Below are 21,918 nucleotides of genomic sequence, written 5' to 3' on the forward strand. Positions count from 1 at the left end.
GCCCTTCCAATTGAGGCATATTCTAGCCAATTGGGCTACAAAAGAAATGGGTTTAGAGTTGCAAATTTAGCATTTGAATGTAAAGAGGAAAAGAAGGAAGTGTGTTGGAACACCTAGCCACAAATAATATGCTGTACCCATTTTAATTTGTAATTGCATGAATAACTATAGAAAATAAATGTGGTTTCCTGGTCGAAAACATCCACTGGCTAAGTACAAGCAGTGGTTTCTACTTTTGTATTTGGTACACCTCAATTTTAGCCATACAGAAATTTAAGAGGTTAAATATTAAGCCTTCTATTTCAGATCAGAACATATAATATTCCTAACACAAAGCCAGCATACAGGTGGAATTACTATTTGGAACGTTAGTGCAAATTGATATTTATGGTTCTTTCTGGAACATAAAAGAAAAGTAATTAAAGTAAAGTAATTAATTGTTGTAACTTGAAACAGTGGATTATGAGAGTCAGACATAAACATGTCTTTAATGGGGCTATATTTCGACATTGAAAGTAGAGGAGAGAGAAAAGATGGAGAATTGAGAGCAAATTATGAAAAGTAATTTGGTAGTCAGGAATGGCTGCTTTTCAAAAACTTTATCGAAGGTTGAAGTTAATAACTCACCTTTGTTGTTTTAAGCTTCTTTTCATATTGTTGTTTTTCACTCTCCAGCTCTGTCAATCTATACCGCAGTTCATTAATCTCCACAATTAAATCCTGAAAGAGAAAACAACATAATTCCTACAAGGATCACAGAGTATATTTATATGAGAATAAAGAAATATTTTCCAGATGGATGTTAATCTCCTAGAACAATTGTAATTAAGGTCCAAGAGTCTTAAATCACAGTTAGCAAGTTCAATGCAACAATACACCCTGTTGCGTTTGGGACTGCTTATAGTCAGTTTTAAAATGTGATTTATAACTCAGTGAAGCAACTATAGTTGTGCAGATGAGATTGGAGGATGCCATGTGTGCATTTTAATTCCTGCAACTGTGCTTTATTTATTGTTAATTTATTGACAACACCAAAATCAACACGCATTCCTTGTTCAGGGAACGGTGGCATACCCCTGAGGCCAGCATGTAACTGCTTTGAAGCTCAATACAACAACACGAATGAAAATCCATTTGGTGTATGTATGTGAGTCAGGAAAAACCAAGTCAAAGACTATTCTTGTTCGCAGCATTTGCCTACATACCTCACTGTCCTGAAATCGTTCATCAAATTCCAATCTCTCTTTCTGAAAGGTATTTAGTTTTAACTTTAGGTTGGACAATTCAGATACAAGTTCCAGCTTTTGGGTCTCAAGGGCTGTTCGGCACATAAGTTCCTGCAATTAAAAATAAAGATGGGAATGAGAAAACACTATCAGTACTGGTAAGCATCTCAGATCGCGAGCATTGTTTTAAGTCGACAAAGATGTATAAAAAATTACTACTGTAATGTTAGTGACTACATAAAGATGACCTGCTGTAGCATTTCCTCAGTTGTGTTGAGCTTCTCCCTGTGCTCATCCAAACACAAGTCAAGGTCCCGAATCTTTTCTCCCTGAGCGTCCACCTGGTCTGTTAGCACACTAACCTGCATGTAAAAGGAAATGGAAAAGGCATGTAAAAGTCTCTTTCAAAATGCATTTCGAAAGAGTTTGTGTGCCTTTGTGTCCTCTGGCCCTACCTGAAGCACCAAGGACTCTTTATCACTCTCAAGTCGCGTAAGCCTCTCTTGGTAGTGGTCACCTCCTCCCACAGAGAGGTGCCCATTGGACTACAAGGACAGTATAGCATGGATTACTCTAAGAATCTGGATGGGTTTTAAATCCTGACTTGTGAGCACATGGGAAAGTTACAATAATAATAATTTTTTTTTGGTGTCAGTTTACAGACGTATCCTTTGCCATACACTAACAAAACCTTTCTTGGCTGAAAGATAGCCTCACATTGACACGGATATTTAGCTGCTGCATTAAACAAAAACTGTGGCATCCATCTTGTAGTGGGTCATCCATTTCTGAAACACAATTTAGGACCTCCCGGAATGCACATTTTTCTTGTCACAAAACACAACAGTTAATGCATTCCAAATGAACTCTGCCAAATGGGCAGTCATGTTTCCACTTAGTAAACCATTCTGTTGTTGCCTCCAACAACTGACGTCTGTCTGCTTTTCTGCACTAAGCAACTTTGGCAGCTCAATAAGCAAACATGTAGAATCACCCCATATTTTAAAGCAACCCAAACTAACATCTGAATTGAAATAGATTCCAATACATTTTGTTTTTGTCTTTTAAGAAGGGGTACAATAATATAAATGTTAATTAAAATGGCTCCAAAATGCACACGACATCATGCAGTATAATAGCCATTCTATTCTAATTAAAATTTGTAAAGACTGAGCTGCTCTGAGGCTAAGCTACTGTTGCGAAAATTCTATGCTTGGTTTGGAGACACTCACCATGCGACCCTGGAGCCACTCAACCAGACTTTCAGCTGTGGAGTCAGGGATCTGGCAGCGAAGATTCTTTCGTCCATCGTTGTCCAGAAGCTCCAGAATGCCTCTTAGGTCTTCTAAAAGGTGAAGAGCCCGTAAATTGCCCATGAAAGGAGAGCTGGGCGACTGACAGTCAAACAACCCATTGGAGTAGTCAAGCGCCTTGGATCCTAATGGAAAGAAGCATAACAAAGAAATGTATTACAGGTCCCACATTTTGGCTATTTAGACCTCCAGAGAGTGATTATCTAACATGGACTTAGTATAAAAGTGTACATTTCATTTTTAAAAACACCTTGGTTTTGTGATATGATTGTCCAGAAAAGGCCCCTTTGACAGCTACTTCTGTTTGACACAGTTTTGGATACTGGCTACAGAGAGGAAAGGGAAAGATGAGATCTTCATTAGCGGTGTATAGATAGCAAGCTAGAGAAATTCGATTGGCTGGAGAGCAGTTCAGGGTGTAGCCCGCCTCTTGCCCGAAGATAGTTGGAATAAGCTTCAGCATGCCCGCATCCCTTGTAAGGATAAGCGGCACAGAAAATGGATGGATGGAAATCTGACTGTACTGATATCAAGCCCCTCCGCAGAAAAACATCCAGCACTCAGGAATGTGTGGACGATTTTAATTCCCATTTCACATGATTACTGATGCACAATAGAGACAATATTACAATGCAAATACTAGGAAAAGTGAGTTTGGCAAAATACAGGACCTTTAAGAAGAGCTGGAATACTGAGAGATGTGTAGAGAATGTTTTAAAGCAGCATTGGTAAACATTTATACTGTGATTTAAAGTTTGGGACCTGTAACCTATTGAACATCAGGTCCTCACTATACTATTACAGGTAGTGCTCTATATGGAATGAACATCTTCATCACGAACAGTACAGTATAATGATTTCTTAAAATGTCAATGAATATAAACACTGGACAAGGAAAACAAATATCAAGGACAACCTCTGCTCATGGCAAGTGAAGCTCAGTCAAGGTTTTAGCAAGACAAGATAAAAACAACATCAGGGTATTATGGTAAGATTCTGTAGTCACTGTTGAAACGAAATCATAATTTGTAATCATATTGAATTGTATGGGCAAACTCTTGGAATTCTTTTAAAAAAATGCCGTAATTTCATGATTTACTCTTTTAAGCACCAGTAGTTATAGTGTAGCCACTATATGGAAAATTGACAATTATAGACGAGACGACAGCCCTCACTAATATGTCAGCAATGGTATCCATTAACGTTTGGCTTGCCAAGTGACCCCTCAGAGCCAAACAAGCAATGACATCATTGGCTCCAGTGATGCATCGTACAACACTGAACATACTTGTGAACACTACTGTTGCCACACACTTTAAATCCAGACACTATACATCTGCAGTTAAAATTTAGGCTAGATGTGTGCTTTCTTAGTCTTCTTTTTGAAAATAAAATTGATCACAAAAGAGGGCTGTATTTTTTCATTGACCCTCTGGTTATATACTGCTTATGCACTGAGACAAACCTGCTATAATGCCATCCATCTGCTCAAGAGCAGCTGCCAACATGTCGCTGGCATCCGCCATCATCTTCAGACTCCACAAAAGAAACTGGAAAAAGACAGTGAAAGAATAAGGAAAGGGTTTGTTTACATGTAATATATGAACAGTTATGTGAATTGGCTCTCTTCCTTGACAGAAGAAAATACAAAAGATGACATGATGAAATGGCCCCTGCAGAATATATAAATACCGAGCATGAATCATAAAACTAGTATGTCCAACAGTCTTTCATCTTCATGTAATGTCTGGTGTGTTTTGGCTGTGCAGCTATCAGTCGTGAGTTATTTCAGAGAGATTCACAGCTACACGAGTGGGATTCCCCTATATTATATGAAGGTAACTGAGCAAGAAGAGATGACCAACATGATTAAAAAATTTTCAAGGAGAACTTCCTTCCACTTCCAGAGCAGCAACAACAACAATAGCTGACTTTACCCAACACAGTTTGCAAAAGAGGATGGATTTGTGAGTGTTTTATTTTAAGTTACTAGGTTTTTGTGAGGTTATTAGAGAAATAGTTAACTGCTATACAGTAGTGTACAAATTTAGAGTTGAATATTATAATGGAAGATAGGAAGGGCTTGACATTTAGCTTACTGTTTTGATCACGAGGCACTTGGGTTGTAGAATATGGTGCTTGAGCATCAGAATCACAATCAGCTTTATTGACCAAGTATGTAAACAACACACAAGGAATTTGTCTACGGTAGTTGGAGCTGCCCTAGTACAACATACTGTTGAGGACAACAGTAGACAGTCAAATAACAGGGAACATATATTTATTTTAAATTCACAGGTGCAAAGTTGTGCAAAGCATGCAGAGTTTTCTTGTATTTAGAGCAATGAGAATACCCATTTGAGCGATCGTCCAGTGCATTGACCATTGTGCAAAGGGTGTCAAGACTTCAAGGGGTGTACGCAGTCTAAAGTGAGTGGTCGTCTGATAGTCTATCATTTATAATACTATTTGGCCCAGCAGGATGTAGCAACAAACTCGAGGAAAAAAATTGGCAGCATGTTGCAGTGGAATTTTAAGTTAGATGTTCAAGAACTTATTTGCAAGAGGGAAGAAGCTGTTGGAATGCCTGCTAGTTTTGGTTTACATTGTCTGGTAGCGCTTAGCCGAGGGAAGGAGCAGGAAGAGATGGTAGGCAGGATGTCAAGGGTGTGATAGGATCCTGCCAATAGCAGCGGGGAGAAGACACATCCTTGAGGTGCCCCGGTGCTTATGGTGCGTGTGGCTGAGGGCTGACATGTATATGTGTGCAATACTCACATCACAGGGTCCGTCACCGTCTTTGATGAGCCCGATGACTGTGATGTCACCTGCGAATTTCAGAAGTTTGACAGCTGGGTGTCTTGAGGTCTTATAGGTTTACTACAGACAAATCACTCCGTGTAATTTTGTGCTCTACTGAGCATATGTTTTTCTAGAGGGAAAAAGAGAAATCTGATCTGGCTTTCCCATTACAAGTTATTCTATATTTTTTAACCGCAATACATATTGCAGGGTTAAAGAAAATCCCAGTGTTATATTTTTCCAATTTCATGAAGCCCTACCATGTACTGTGGCTACTACTTTACCACTTAGTAGCCACTCAGTATTTTAACCGGCCACAATTTGAGATGTTATGAAAGTTCTTAAAGAGTGAAATATATTTGTTATTGGGTTGAGAGGTTTCTGATGGGGGAGTTACTGATGCTGAAGTAGTGGGAGAAGTCTGTGCTGGGGTGTGGGTTGTTGGTTGGTTGCTGAGTGAAGGCCCACATCTGAAATTGACTGGAGAGTTCAAAGGGCTAAACCATAACGGCACAACCAAATACATTTACACACATTACAGTGAACGCAACATTCAAATTCATGAACCCTTGATTAGCTGTGCTTACCTTCCTATGCAAAAACAATATCATATGATGAGCAATGCCTTATAGAGGGACCTTACAGTATTTGGTTAACATAATAAGTTTAGAATAAACAATGCCTATGGTAAAGGATTCTATCTAGATTGTAAAAAAGTAAGTTTCTTTCGGCTTGTCCCTTTCGGGGTCGCCACAGCGTGTCATCTCAGATGAACGCACATATGTTTGGCACAATTTTTACACACATGATAAAATAATTGGGGATAAAATTAACTTCCATAAAAAAAGATGTGGTGAATGAAGCCTTTGAGAAAATCAATGAGACCATTTGCTTATAACTTGGACCCAATGATTTTTCTACCCATACAACAGTAGATACTTTGCAATTGAAGTCAAGATGCACTTTGGGGTCCCAGTCTTGAACATATGCCAAAACAGCATAGTGGATGCATTTCTCTTGGTTATTTTGAAACGCATCTAGACAATGCAGCGTTATGCAAGCATGGACGTGGTCATTACGTGTGGACATTAACACCCCTACAGGGAATGCTAGTCTTTTAACTCTAAATTGTAACAAACACAATCTTAATTGGATTTTTTCCTGGTTCGTTTAAGGAGACTTAATTTTTGTCCTAAAAATGTCACACTCTGACACGCACAAACCCTCTTTATTGAAACTCTTGCCTCACATCCTGGGAGTGGCCAACACTGGACACATTTTCAGACTGGTTGGAAAGAACCCACAGACCTAACACTGTTATTTCAGCATTCCTGTGGGCAAATTTTCCACTTTATGTAAAATCAGCATCCACTGAAATGTGAAAAATGGAGATGGTTGATCAAAGACAGGACGCTGTAACATAGTCAATACCATGCTAAAATCATGGTATGAATTATACAGTTTTCAGTGTTTCTAAGGCCTCTTGTTATATTACCAAATGCTGTGCAACATTTAATCTTTCACAGAATTTGTCCATTTCATCCGGTGCTATGTAACAAACAGGTGGCACGGTGAGTCAGCTGGAAAGCGTTGGTCTCACAGTTTGGAGGTCCTGGGTTCAATCCCGGACCCGCCTGTGTGGAGTTAGCATGTTTTCCCCGTGCCTGCGTGGGTTTTCTCCGGGCACTCCGGTTTCCTCCCACATCCCAAAAACATGCAACATTAATTGGACACTCTAAATTGCCCCAAGGTGTGATTGTGAGTGCGGCTGTTTGTCTCAATGTGGCCTGCAATTGGCCGGCAACCAGTTCAGGGTGTACCCTGCCTCCTGTCCGTTGACAGCTGGGATAGGCTCCAGGACTCCCCGCGACCGTTGTGAGGATAAGCAGCTAGGAAAATGGATGGATGTAACAAACATTTCATATCATCAAATCAATTTTAATATCTCACAAAGATAAAAGTATATATATATATATATATATAAGATTCAGTTTTTGAATGATGACATTTATGAAGGGGAACAATAACTTACTGTCTCTTTCCCTACATGTAAAAAAAAAAAACATTTGCCTCATAAACCAAATAAATGGTTGTGCCACCCTTGGAAGCAATAACTGAAATCAAGAATCTGCAATCGATAGACTTACAAATCATTGGAGAAGAATATTTCTCCATCTTCTTTGTAGAATTGTTTAACATCAGTCATATTAGAGGTTTCTGGAGAATGATATTAGGAAATCAAGTGACAATTTTTTTTTAAACAGTCAAATATTGAAATCTAAAAAATACAGGATGATGATAATATAGGATTTCTACATGAATAAGTTCAAAGTTCTGCTCGTTCTTCCAAAAATGAACTAGTTTAGTTCACAGTTCATAATTAATACTTAGCTCATCGCTTAGAAAAGGAAATAGTTCATAAAGCTTCCGCCTCCCCTCAATATGTTGTCGATGTGCTCCATCAAAATACTGCCATTTAATTTTTCCAGTTGCCACCCATTCACTTCACACTAGCAGCTAGCTGCAGCTTTAATCCTAGAATCTCAAAAACATCAGGAAAAACATTTGTTTGGCGTTTTTTAAAATGAGGAATTGAAAAAAAATTTAACTTATATCCTTAATGGGCAAGCAAAAACAAGCTAGGTTGATAAGAGGCATGGTAAAAGGACATTGATAACTTTGCATTTCTTGCAGCTCTGGCTGACTATCTTACTGACAGCATTTTATGATGATTGGCTGAACGGCTTTAATGTCATAATTCGGCAATCTGATCAATCACATCAATGATCAGCTCCACAAAAGATATCTACTGTGTGTTGCTGTCGTTCCCAGTAAATTTGAATACAAAAGTGATTATTTTTAGCTTTGTTGGGTGTCTTTTGACACTAAACTGTAACTATCTGCTGGCCAATAAAGTTATTTTTAAAAAAACAGCTGCATGGGAGAGACATGACAGCTGAGACAGACAACATGACGAAGACTAGAAGACAAATTTCCATTCCCATTTTTTACGATCATTAGGCTTTTTCTTGTCAACTCAAAGGGTTAGGGTTAGGGTCAAGGCTTCCTTGACGTATGTTCACGTACTTTTAATACAATACGGCTCGCAAGCAGGCAACAAAATGTTATGTAGCCAAGCAAGCTAGAGCTAGAGCAAATGGATATGTGAACACATGCTGCCGTTCTTTTGAATCATGTTGTAAAGTTTTGGTGAGGATCAAGTAATTTAATTGTAATAAAGTAATTATAATATATTAGCACCCATAGTTTCTGTATTATTGTAGTGTTGGTTTGATGTGACTGATTAGAACAGAATCTGACCAGAGCAGAGAATGCCAACCTTTATGGAGCCAAAGTACATTCGTTACAACTGAAAAATTTCACAGCACACCAACAAACAAAATTTTCATAGAAAGTTGATACATTAATTGCTGTATTTACTGCCACCTCTTCTTCTTCTTCTTTTCGGCTTGTCCCGTTAGGGGTCGCCACAGCGTGTCATCTTAGCCTATCTCCTGCATCTTCCTCTCTAACCCCAACTGCCCTCATGTCTTCCCTCACCACATCCATAAACCTTCTCTTTGGTCTTCCTCTCGCTCTTTTGCCTGGGAGCTCCATCCTCAGCACCCTTCCACCAATATACTCACTATCTCGCCTCTGAACATGTCCAAACAATCGAAGTCTGCTCTCTTGAATCTTGTCTCCAAAACATCCAACTTTGGCTGTCCCTCTAATGAGCTCATTTCTAATCCTATCCAACCTGCTCACTCCGAGCGAGAACCTCAACATCTTCATTTCTGCCACTTCCAGTTCTGCTTCCTGTTGTTTCTTCAGTGCCACCGTCTCTAATCCGTACATAATGGCCGGCCTCACCACTGTTTTGTAATTTATTGTAATTATTTACAATGTGTAATAATTGTATTTACTGCCACCTAATATAGGAAATTTATTTGTTCTATCTGTCACTATGCCTCAATGGAATAAAGAGATGACCATAGATAAATTACTTATTGTAAATATCGTTTGAGCGATTAAGTACACAAGTACATAGAGTATATGAATGGGTAATTTCTATAGACTCATTGCGAGACTCATAAAGCGATTGGATATTTTTTTAAATTTACTGAGGGTGCCCAAAAATCCTGATTGTGGAAAGCTCAATATATGAGTCGACTATTTCGACTATTCTTAAGAATAAAAACGTAATTTTAAATGTAATCAATTTGTGCCCTCCAAGTCTAGTGCTCTTAGATCATGCAGCGAGACAACAATCCGAAACGCACCAGAAAGTCCAGCTCTGAGTGGCTCAAAAAAAAAAAAAAAAAAATTAAGGTCTTGGAGTGGCCAAGCTAAAGTCCGGATTCAAATCCAAGTGAGATGCTGTGGAGTGACCTTAAACAGGGAGTTCATGCAAGAAAACCCCCTAATATCGCAGAATTGAAACAGGTGTTTGTGTGTGTGTGTGTGTTGTATTCCTCCAGAGCAATGTGAAAGATTAGCCAACAATTATTGCAAATGGTTGATTTCAGTTGTTGCTGCCAAGTGTGGCACAGCTCGTTGTTAGCTTCAGGGAGAAATTACTTTTCCATAAGGGGTCAGATAGGTTTTAATTTTTTGGGGGCCTTAATAAATTGAATTGTCATTTCAAAAGTGCAGTTTGTATTTACTTGAGCTGTCTCTGAGTGAGATTAAAATTGATTTGCTGATACGAAACCTTTGTGTGGGATAGCTATGCCCCCCCCCCAAAAAAAAAAAAAAAAAAAATGAATCAGGAGGGGGCAAGTAGTTTTTCCACAGCACTGTATATGTTCTTATGCATGTACTGTACTATATGTGTGTGCAGATATAACAGCACAATGAGAAGAACATACAAACTCAATCGTAGGCTGACAACATAAGCCGCAAAAGAGTAATGTATTCTTGCATGGTTTCTAGGAAAAATGCTTCCAATACAAGACGAGACACGCTGTCCAGATAGAGGTGTACTGTTTGTGTCAGTCACTGCTAAACTAGTGTTTAAAATTGCATGTAGCAAAATCGTGTGCAGTGCAATGACCTCAGCAAACAGAAAGTTTAATTACAGGGAAGTCCAATCTGTAATTCAATCCTGAAATACACCCTGAGAATATCAGGCCCATCCCAAAAAAAGATGCAAATGCCACCACATAACTACAAAATAAAATCTATTGCTTAAATGCAAAATACAGTGAAAACCTCTAAGATCCAACACAAGCCTGTCTGGGACAATTACCTGATTGATTAATACTTGGGTTTTGGAGGGGAGCAAATGAGGACAGCAGCAGATCAGTTGTGTAACTAACCTAGTCCATAAGAAAATATCCTATTGCTGCAACATGCCTATCAAGGGAGACATCGCTTAAAGTAGAAACATGCAAGCATCATTCTCCAAAACAAAGTGGTACTGTCTGGCTTTCTCAGAGTAGCTCTTAGAGCAGCCATAGCAGGCACAAAGATAGCTATTGTTGCTGCTTGCAGAGAGTTTTGACTGAATAGGAAAAAAATACAGCAGCAGTACATTACACATAGCATGTGGATAAAACACCTGGTCTAAGACACAGATCAAGAGTGCACAAAAAAAAAAAAACCTTGCCCTGAAATGAAAATATCCACAATTTGTAGAGAAGCAGAAAGAGAATAAAACAAGAGCGAGTAAACCACTAAAATAGCTGTTCAAACCTATCAACTCGGGTCCCTCCAAGCTGTGAGAAGGGACACTACAGACACCTCAAGTATTCTTGCCAAAGGTTGTCCAAAGGACAACAATCTGCAAGTTCTTAATCCTGTGCGACCCAGTCTGCCTCTGTTCAAGGAAAAGATTGACAAAAAACAATAGCTTGAGGGCCTCATGTCTGAGAGTATAATAGCAAGCATTCAACTCTCTTTCACAGCTGGTGATAAGGTTGCGGAATTTAGTAGTTAGATTTACTATTCATAAATCACACTGAGGTTTATTTTGCTGTTCTACTTTAAATCCACATATCAGCGCTAAAAAAAATGATCTAAATTTCCACACTTAACGATCAGAATAGAAAAAGAAATTGGTTAAATAAGAAATTTTTTTTTTGCCCAAAGTAAAACGATAAACTAGTTGTGACACACTCACACCATGCTAGGCTATTTAAAAGCGACCTGTTTGGAAGGTGCAGTTGCCCACTAATCTCCAAGGTGTTAGTTTGATCCCCGTCACCTTGACTTCAAGTGCCCTCATTTGGTCTTGGTATACACACCGTCACAGACTGAAAGATGAATGCAAAGGACTGTATTTGTATACTGTATGCATCAGGTTGATGTTCATCAACAGTACATACTGTTTGGTGTGATTTTATGCAGTCTTGGAAATGGCAATGAGATGCAAGCTGTCTATTTGCAGTCTACTTGTGACAGTGGCCACAAGTGACACTTATTTCCAACCTAAGTAAGTAAGCTTATTGCCTCGTCACTCATTTTACACAATGAATCAAAAAATGACATGGGAGCTAGATGTGACTGTGGAGATGCATTTTAAAAAGGTAACACATGCCATCCATCTTGTGTAAATCTAGTACCTAAAAATAGGAAATAGCTCCTGCTGTGATTTTAAATACCATGTGATTAAAATCTAAAATCTCTCCATTTGCCAAACATTTTAGCAACCGGTTGTTGAATTTGGAGAGCAGGGCACATTCCTTGCATTTGAACCAACTGCACTCCACTTGACCTATTTCAGTATTTATTTCACATTGTGTTTCTCTGTTCTATAGTCACAACTGTTTCCACCAAAAAACTGGACTATAAAAGCTATAAGAATCAATATCACTTTCTTACCAGTGTCTTCCCTTTGATAATGAATGAGGAGTGTAATAAACCCACTGAAGCCCCGCCACACACACACTAGCGACATGACAAGATTTTCCAAAAATGACAAGTTATCAAAATGAGAAATCCAGTTGGAATCACCAATTCAACCTGAGGACAATGCACCAAAGGTTTTTGAAAATTGGATAATGACTTAGAGGAAAATGTAGGACTTTGCGGGAAAAAAAATTTTTTTTTTGGAAGAATGTTGTGATTATGTCGGAAGAAAATTAGGTCAAAAAATGCCTTCTAATTCGAGTGAAACAGCAGAACCTTCTCTACATACTATATTTCTCTACATACCTCATCTGTTTCATTTCATCTGCTAATCAGGGAGAACCTATAAAATATAAAAATATAGACATTGCGAGGGGCTCCCCAAGTCAATACATCAAAAGTACTGTGACATTTCAAAAATGTCTCAATCTAAAAATATTACTTAAACGGCAGGAATGTAACATTATTCGCAAGAGCAATGTGGGCAGTAGAATGGTTTGTATTTTAGTAGTCAGTTGTTTTTCATCAGTGTATTTGAATGAGTTAAAAGGGACAGTATTTACTCTGAAACGTTCATTGCATTCCATGTTCGTTTTGTTTTTTTAAATCCACAAAGATGGTGGCCACTAGTCATGTTATATTCATACTCAGAGGGCCATTATAACTTTCAAAAGCATGCACCGCCAACGAACTCTTGATCAGTTGCATGTACTGTAAACATTATAGTGAAGGATAACCAGTATAGAAAATGGAAAGATGGCTCAACCTCTGCGCATTCACACGCAAATCTGAAAAATAAATGACCTGAATAAATGTTTCCACGTTCATCAACTCCACTCCAGATAATCACGGTGGCTTGTTGACATTGTTATTGGAGCAATTCATTCTCAGACAATAATAGTATTGTTCATTTGAAAAGTGATAGGTTTAAAAGGGTCGGCTGCAGAGCAATTCTGGAAGAGCAGCTGATCCCGTGTATCCGGAGTGCAAACTTTTTGGATGACACACTAAAAGACTACATAAAATCTCAGCAGACCACCTCTCTTTTCAAGTAAAGGACTTGATATGTGCCCAAAAAGGAGACAACAAAGGCAAAGCCATAAACAAGACACCAGCAAACTTTATAAAGAAATGGAGACCCGCAAACGTGTCGTTTGTGAGCTACATCACACATGAAATGACTTTCAATTTGATTGTGTCGGGATTTACACGCACAGTTAACGGGGCACCGTGCGAGACACACACCGTGGGGCTGTTAGCATCAACCCATTTATCCACGACTTTGTGAAATGAAATTTCGGGATTCAATCAAATTGCAGTTCGGCTGAGACGTTCGCCAACTATACACCTCCGACTCGATGGGCTCGAGTACAAGCTCAGCTTCGTGGATAGTTGTGAAAAGATGACATTACAAGAATGCTACATTGTGAAAACCTGTACAAGAAACTAGTTTTTTCCACTCATTGTTTCCACTCAAATGCGCAGATTTTTTTCCTTTTTTTAAAACCCTAAAGTTTCGCTGGAGAGTTTAAATCACAGCAAAGTCACTTACCCAGACACTGGCCTAACTTTTTTATCCGTTGAAGTCGTTATAGAAGCTTGCATAAATCCCCAAGATGTCGAGCGGCTCGTTGTTGAACTTCTCGGGTGCTCCCAGTGCTGCCGTGGCTCCACATCGCTACGCCATGATGCCCCCGTCACAAGGCGGCAGCAAATGCGTTGACGTCACCACCGTAGGATCCCACCCAGCCGGCCCTGCAGTAGCCTGGAGTCCTGCTGCGTTCAAGTACAGTAGGTATTTAAAAAATCGGGCGCAATCATTTATTGAACTTTGACTTCCGGCTTTTTACAATCTTAGGTATTTGTGCATTGTCTCGCCACCCCCCCCCGCCCCCAATTTCGATAATTTAGGTTCGTCAACTCACATCTTTGTAATACCACATGCGACATCTAGCGATGTTAGGGTTGTCAAAAAAGGAAAATCGACTTGTTGCACCCATGCTTATCAAATCCAGAGGTTATACCGCAATTTTTTTCCTTTTGACAAAATATGAATACTTGCACAGTGTTATTAGACTATTACATTGTTAATTTATATTTTGAAAAAGAAATAACGGGAAAAAAATGGCAAATTATCCATCCATTTTCTGAGCTGCTTATCCTCACGAGGGTCGCTGGAGTGCTGGAGCCTATCCCAGTTATCTTCGGCAAGGAGGCAGGGTACACCCGCAACTGGTTGCCGCCCAATCACAGGACACATAGAGACAAACAACTGTTGAACTCAAAATCAAACCAAAGAACATGCATACTCCACACAGGCAGGGGCAGCATTCAACCCCGGTCCTCAGAACAGTGAGGCCAATCCTCTACAGATGTATTCCACTATGCCAAAATTGATTAAATATTATTCATTAAAGCCCTTCACAGAATAGTTTTAAAGGGCATTACAGGCCGCCAGTTGACAAACATTGGTGGTGTACCCTGATCTAAACCCCTAATCAGGCACAAGGTACCATAACAGTCACAGTTAAAAGAGAGAGAGAGAAAATTTGTGGGCAGATCTGTGAGAGCAAGGCACCCAACAAACCTGACTCAGTTACACCAGTTCTGTCAGGAGGAATGGGCCAGGATTCCAGCAGAGTACTTTCAGAAGCTTGTGGAGGGTTACCCAAAACTTTTGACCCAAGTCATGCAGTTCAAACAAAATGTATTTAAACCTTGAACAAAATAATGTAAAAATCCCAAAGAAATTCTCTTCCTCATTACTGTGGCATTTAACAAAATTTAATAATTTTGGTAATCCTAACTGAACTGTAACGGGAAATATTTGGTCTGATTTGACTTCTGACTGTGAGACAAAAAATGAAATTTATTTTTTTGCAGTGTATGTAAACTTCTGGATTCAGCTGTTTCAAATTCTTGCAGTGATGCATGAGGCCTTATTCGAGTAGAGATTAAAGCATCTTGTCAAACCTTCTTTATTGGTCTGTTTTAAACTAAGATAAAGCTAGCATTGGCAAACATGGTGGTTTGGGTCAGAATATCTTGGGTCTTTTGGGGGTTAGTTGTCATGGTTTTTCATAATGAAGCAAAACTTTTTGTAAATCATTTTAATCTTGACTTTTCAGTTAAAGAAAGGTAAAACATTCATTTGAAACCGAGAGCCATGGCCTATGAGCTTAATGATAAACAGTTTCTGTGCCTGACTTCAAAGTTCACTTTGAGGTAAAAGAAAAAAAAAAAGTCCTTGTTTTATTTGTACCAAAATAAAGTGTGATGTTTTACACCACAATTTACCGGATGGCATGGGCAAAGCAACAAAATGTGAAGTTGAAATTAATATAAAATATATACCTGAGACTTTGATCTTTTACCTGGTAAATATTTTGTTTTTATATGTGCTGATGTGGCACGCGGGTTAGCTGGAAAGCGTTGTCCTCACAGTTCTGAGGTCCAGGACTCAATTCACCTGTGTGGAGTTTGCATGCTCCCTGGTGCCCGCGTGGGTTCTCTCCGGGCACTCCAGCAGCAGCTAAGAAAATAGATGGATAGATGTTGTACTGATTCTAAGAAAAATGAGTAAGAAAGTGTGACATTAGCCCTGCTCTATTGATTTGCCAAATTATCATCAAAATTCATCAACAATTGGGCTGGGTATGTATGAGTACTGGTTTATCTCCCGTGTAACATGAATCAAGAAAATGATGTCCAAAAGACGAAGAATCAGATTAGTAGGAGAAATAAATGTCTCGGGTTATATTATGTGTGAGAAAGCTTGATTGAGTTCTCTGACAATTTGGTCAAAGTTTGATTTAGAATCACTTGTTCCATTGCAAAAATAGTCACGCTTATATTTTTGTTACTTTCAATACTTTTGACTTCCTCATTAAAAGCAACAAAGTCAATTAAGTTTGTGTCACATAACATTTTGGTCATTTTGGAACGACTGTACACAACATTTTTGGAGAGTATTTTATTAGGGAAGCAAGACTTTCCATCCCATCTTACAACGCTGCATTAATAAGTCTGTCTGAAAATGACTAAAAGCCAATCATCTTCTCATTAGGTGGAGTCAACCTTTCAGATAGCAGAAAATTGAAATTAAAATGATTTCCGTACAGATGATAGTTTCTCTGCATCGTAATCCTTCAACCTGATAAAGAGTCATAAACACAACAAGGGTAGACATCCACATTTAGCCCAACTTCAATTTTAGTCTAAAAAATTTATGCCTATTATGGTTTTCAGTAAGTCACACACAAGATGCCTCATGCACCCCTCGCCCACTCCCACCCCCCATAATTTGTCCTTGCCACTCTCACAAGGCCAGGTTTCCAGAGCACATCACTAATAATTGCCTGTTGGAGCACAGGACTAATAGTTGACAGTTGGAAAGATTAATACCTTTTCAAGTCACAATTTTAAGATTTGTGCTTAATTAAAAATGTCAAAGGGTAGAATACTTGTCAGCGCATACAGAATTGTAATTACACATTTGACTGTGGGTGGATGTACTTGACTGTTTCTGATAAGTGAAAAAAATGGACATTGGTCATGTTGGGAGTTTAGTTATCTAACATTTATTAAGATGGCCTGGGAAGAGGGAGCACACTAGTCAACTGTAGCACCAATATGCTATAGTCAAATACAGGGCTTCCTCTCAAGCCAAATATGAAAGGGTTAACTCAAGGGTGACAGAATGTGGCTCAAAACAGTACCATATTTTATTAAATTCAATCTCAAAAGGTCCTGTGCTGGGGCAGTTGTGTAATTGCACACAAGCACTAATCATGAAATCATATAAAAGCATCATGTTACTGGGGAAAAAAAAGAAAGAAAACATGACACCTCACAAAATGTATGATGTCACTTAAACAGAGCAAGAGGTAAAAGATAAAAAACCCTTCGAAAGTTTACCACTCACAAAAGAATCTGACAACAATGTAAAAATGGAGAGCGACTACAGTGCAAAGATTGGTTTTTAAGAACGGACAAAGTGGACGTTCTTATCGACGAGCTTGTGTCTGCTCTCCAAATATGTTCAGGTAGTTAATGCATAAGCCACCATTACAGCATCTGATTTATTTAAATGAAGACTGGCACAGCATGCAATACGGTGTCAAGTCAAATCCAGAGATGCAACTGAACATCATACAAGTAGCCCTCGTTTCAGTCAGCTGAGGTGTCACAAATGGGGAGGGAAATAAAATCCACAAACCCCTTTACTGCAGGGAAAAGTGGAAATGTCCAAAGGCACAATGGACAAAAGCAGGAGTGTCCACAATTTAATATGCGCTCTATCTGTTGGCTCCTCATATTTCAAGCTTATGATGAGACAATATTCCACATGAATCATAAATAGGTGTGATTATATGTTTCACAATCCCAAAAAGACAACATTAGTAGAAAAAAATGACAGCATGGATACATGGAATTACAATACAGTATAACTCAGCTGGTACTCAGTCTTTGGCCATCTTGGTTTCAGGGACTGAAGAGTATATGAATAATACATGTATTTTAACATCTCATCGCTCAAAATGCATTGAAACATTATACAGTACTTCTTAATCTGCACACACACAAAAAACAATATGCTTGCGATGCATTGATTTCATAATGATGAATAGTACAACTTTTTTACAAATCAAAATGGAACAGAAGACAAAGTTTTGAGCCAAACATCTCTAGAAAAGATGGGTTAAACGGGGGTTCCTCTTTAATCTAAAATATTAATCTTATCAAAAGTTTTTTTTTCCCCAAAATCCCCAGCAGACTTTTATACTGCAATGGTAAATGTTTGTTGAAAACCCCACTGTTCAAGCACAAATGTGCCCCAGTGCTTGCAACAATGACCATAAAGGCATGCTTGAGTGAGTTTCGTGTGGAAGTATACGAACTAATCTTGGCATGTAAAATCTGTTAAACACCAGTGATAAAACAACACCATGAGGAAGCAGAACCTTTGTCATAATGAACACGTCACATAATATCAGTGATTTCTAATTCAACCAATTCCCAAAGGAACCTCCAAAATCATGGAAAAGATTGCGGGGTTGACTCACTTTGTGTATTTGCAATGGCCAGGTGTTTACATACTTTTGCCAAAATAAGAGTTTCTTTTTTTGTACAACAACTCAAATAAAACTCATACATACAAAGAAAGTAGAACAAGCAAGATCAGAAATTATGTTGTGTGTAGTATTGTGAAAAGACACTGGGAAAAAGTATTGAACACAGCATTTGTATTTATTTAATACTTGGAACAAAAGCTGTTGTTTGCAGCAACAGGTTCAAGACTGCTCCCGTAAGAAGAAATTAGTTGGATGCATTGCTCAGGTGTGATTTTGGATTTTGATCATCTACTGTACACCCTCGTTTCATTTTCATCTTGTTCGTAGATGGCAGATTTTTGTCAAGAATGTCTCTGTACATTTGCCCATTCATCCTTCCTTCAATAATCTGAAGTTTACCAGTATCATTTGCTGAAAAGCAGCCCCACACCATCATGTTCCTACCTCCGAACTTGACTCTTGGTAGTGTTTTTAGGGTGATGTTCAGTGCCAATATTCCTCTTAACGTGTTATGCACTATGGCATCCAGAGTTCAATTTTGCTGCAATCCGACCAGACTATATTTTCCCAGTGTTCAACAGGCTAATGTGGCTCCTAATTTGTTCAAACTTTAAATGAGATTTGACATGCTTTTTTTCAGCAATGGAGTCTTGTGTGATAACTTGCGCATGCATATAGACGACGGCGGAGTGCATTACTCACTATCTTCCGTCTGACAATAGTACCTACTAGTTCCAGGTCTTTTTGCAGCTCTCCACAGATGGTCCTGGGCTCTTAAAACAACTATTCTGATTATTCTCTGCACTTCTCTGACAGAAATCATGCAAGGAGCACCCGATCGAGAAAAACCTACAGCAATATGATTTGCTCTCGACATCGTGCTCAGTGGAACATTCAGAAGCTTAGAAATGCTCCTGTAACCAATGCAATTTTCACACAGTTAGTTTGTCTTGGTCTTGAGACAGCTCTTTACTCTTACCCATCATAAGATGTGCTTTGACTCACACCTTGGCAATGAGACCTTTTTGTCGGCCATCAGTGAGGACTAAACCAGTCAATAATCATTTGCAATGCCAAGGGGCTGGAATACTGTCTGATTATTGACTTATTTTAGGTGGGTTGGCTTTCCATGCCCTTTTGGATCTTCCATTCTTCATGTGTTCAATACTTTTTCCCTGTCATTTCACATTCTTCTACGCAATTTTTGATCTTATTTGTTCCACTTTTTGAGAAATAATGTTTTACTTGGGTTGATCCGAACAGCTGGTGAAAAATTCACGTCAACAGCACCTTTGGAAATATATTTTGTGAGATAAATAGTGACTTGTGTCAAATACTTATATTTCAGTCACTGTATCCCACACAAGCCGGTTCTGTTTAGTGTGTTATGTGCAATGTCAACTGTAGACAAAACAAGATGAGGTAACTTTAACTGAAGGACTCATTCAAATGTCAGATCACAGTACAGCAACAGAACTTTACCTGTATGATAGTAGAAGTGACAATTACAAGGAAAAAGAGGCATAATTCAAACATTTATAGAATGCATGATGACTGCATGCTATAATCCCTTAAATCTATTAATGGACAACTGCCATTGCAATAATGAATAAAAATATAAAATGCTTATCATAAAGCAGACCACAAGGAACACAGATGCACATGCGAACAGAACAGTTATATAATTCAAGTTTAAGTATGTAGTGAAATAATGTAAAATATTAAATACTGCTACAGCTGCAAAAAAAACTGACTGTATGCTTACATTGGGTGGCTTTGTTCCCTGTCACTCCTGAGTATTCACCTCTTCTGTCGCACTCAGAACATAAACTATATTATAGTTTTAATGAGATAGATATGAGGTGTTTGCTAAGCCGTCTCTTAATGTCTATTGAGCACTGCTGAAAACCCCACAGGGAGGGTGACAAAAACAGCTGCTCTGTGGCAAATGAAGGATGGATGAGGTTCAAACACACAAGGACCATTGCTCCATTTTTAGCAAAAGTTAATGTAAAAGTAAAAAAAAAATAAAAAAAATAAAAATTCAATGCAGCGCATGTTTTTTTTTTTTGCATCTCTCCAATCCTGTGTTCAAGTGTAGTTGGAAAACATAATCAAGATTCCCAAACCAATGTTTGCTTTGACACTGTCCTTTGCCAACTGTGTGAGGCCTCACTGATTAACCAGGGGCTGACAGTCAAGCAATATTTTCCATGGCATGCAGTTTGCGGTAAGGCTTTGGAAGCTTATCTGCATCCTCCAGAGAAAAGCCGGTGTTCCTTATTATAGGCAAAACACTTTCTGTTAAGAAGATTTGTTCTAACAGGTTTTAAGATTGAAAAATAAAACTGGAAAACCTGAAAGGTTTCCTTTGTCACTGTCTCGCCTTTCAACCGTGGAAATTCTACAAGGACCAGTGCATCTCTTCAAAGTCCTCGCCTTCACCCAGGTTTGAGTCCGTCTCCAGGAGTCTCATGATCACTGCCATAGCTGCTTCATCATTGCTAAGACTCCCAAGGCCTGGTTCAACCACACTGTCCAGGTCTAGCTGTGAATTGTCCCCTGTAGTGAGTGGGTTCAGAGAAAGCAAGGTTATTGAAATGCGACGAATTTGGATCGTAAAGAAGAATGATGACGAAACTTTTCAAAATGTGGACACAAAAAGACCAGGATGGCTGCTGCTCAGAACGCTACCCATTCAGGGATGAGAATGACCAATTTGGAAAAACACTGAAAATGTCTGCCTTCGGAGTGTGGAGGGGTTCAAGGGTGGGTGCCCCACCCTTTGGGCACGAAAACTTTTTTATAAAACACACTATTAAATGGTGACTTCTGGTTACTTTTAACAGTGTACACACGGCAATCATAATATTTTGAAAACGAAATTTACGTCCAACTTACCTTTGTGTTTCCTGGTTTGGATATGCTCCTGGATAAGTGCACAGCACTTCGCCGGGAACGTCCACTTTTTGTATCATGTTCGGTCAGAGATGTTGATACAGTTTTCATTCCTATCTGCATGGTTACACTTTTTTCAAGCCATGCCCATCTGAAACAATTTTTTACCCCGTGGTTTTTATCAATTTCCCTAGCACGATCTTCATCTTTTCGCTCCAAGACTTTTGCCATACTGGAAAACGTGCAGACCGCTCGATAACATTTAGCGTACACGTCTATAAGTTTTGTCTATGCCATAGTAAACAGAATGTTTCTCTAAGAAATGTTAACAGATTGAAAATACAAATGAAATACCGCCAAAATGTTACAGGAAATCAGAATGTTGTCATTATTCTAAACACCAAATTTAATACAAGCAGATAGCAATGCCGTCAACAGATAGAAATGCCACAAACAGATAGCAATGCCGTTTTCTTCAGCTGTGACTAATTTCATGATGAGCGTTACTGATATATGCTGACGGCTGGTCTTGATCACAGCCTCATCCGACGTCAAGCCGTACACGTTTCATAACAATGACATCTTTAGCTGAAAAAACTCGGAATTCCGCAAATCTGTGCCCATTTGATACAGCAGGGCAAAAAAATCTAGTTTGCCAGTCACCAATTGTGCAAGTACTTCCACTGAAAATCATTAATTCTTAAAGAATTTATGAGCTAATTATGGTAATCAGTATTTGGTCATCTACAAATT

At 38.8% G+C, this 21,918-nt stretch overlaps 2 protein-coding genes across 12 annotated transcripts in view; both read right to left on the reverse strand.

Annotated features, from left to right (window-relative positions):
- Window positions 1-13,966, reverse strand: part of ppfibp1b (PPFIA binding protein 1b) — a 35,438-nt gene extending 21,472 nt beyond the window's left edge. For 3 of the 6 annotated variants that reach the window (XM_061822410.1, XM_061822408.1, XM_061822407.1), the window contains exons 1-9: window positions 13,746-13,966; window positions 5,318-5,367; window positions 4,639-4,775; window positions 4,005-4,089; window positions 2,459-2,664; window positions 1,682-1,771; window positions 1,475-1,588; window positions 1,206-1,337; window positions 628-720 (exon numbers count right to left, since the gene is read on the reverse strand). In XM_061822410.1, coding sequence (XP_061678394.1) covers window positions 628-720; window positions 1,206-1,337; window positions 1,475-1,588; window positions 1,682-1,771; window positions 2,459-2,664; window positions 4,005-4,089; window positions 4,639-4,686 — 768 coding nt within the window. In that variant the 5' untranslated portion in view covers window positions 4,687-4,775; window positions 5,318-5,367; window positions 13,746-13,966. The remainder of the gene's footprint in view (window positions 1-627; window positions 721-1,205; window positions 1,338-1,474; window positions 1,589-1,681; window positions 1,772-2,458; window positions 2,665-4,004; window positions 4,090-4,638; window positions 4,776-5,317; window positions 5,368-13,745) is intronic. The other 3 variants (XM_061822413.1, XM_061822411.1, XM_061822412.1) reach the window with 3 other exon arrangements.
- A 1,523-nt stretch (window positions 13,967-15,489) lies between these two features.
- Window positions 15,490-21,918, reverse strand: part of bmal2 (basic helix-loop-helix ARNT like 2) — a 33,811-nt gene continuing 27,382 nt past the window's right edge. For 3 of the 6 annotated variants that reach the window (XM_061822419.1, XM_061822417.1, XM_061822420.1), the window contains one exon: window positions 19,681-20,829. In XM_061822419.1, the coding sequence (XP_061678403.1) occupies window positions 20,672-20,829 (158 nt within the window). In that variant the 3' untranslated portion in view covers window positions 19,681-20,671. Of the gene's footprint in view, window positions 15,726-19,680; window positions 21,317-21,918 lie in introns of those variants that run through there. The other 3 variants (XR_009795342.1, XM_061822418.1, XM_061822421.1) reach the window with 3 other exon arrangements.

The sequence above is a fragment of the Syngnathoides biaculeatus genome, chromosome 6, assembly GCF_019802595.1.
Source record: "Syngnathoides biaculeatus isolate LvHL_M chromosome 6, ASM1980259v1, whole genome shotgun sequence".
NCBI classification, from domain to species: Eukaryota; Metazoa; Chordata; class Actinopteri; order Syngnathiformes; family Syngnathidae; genus Syngnathoides; species Syngnathoides biaculeatus.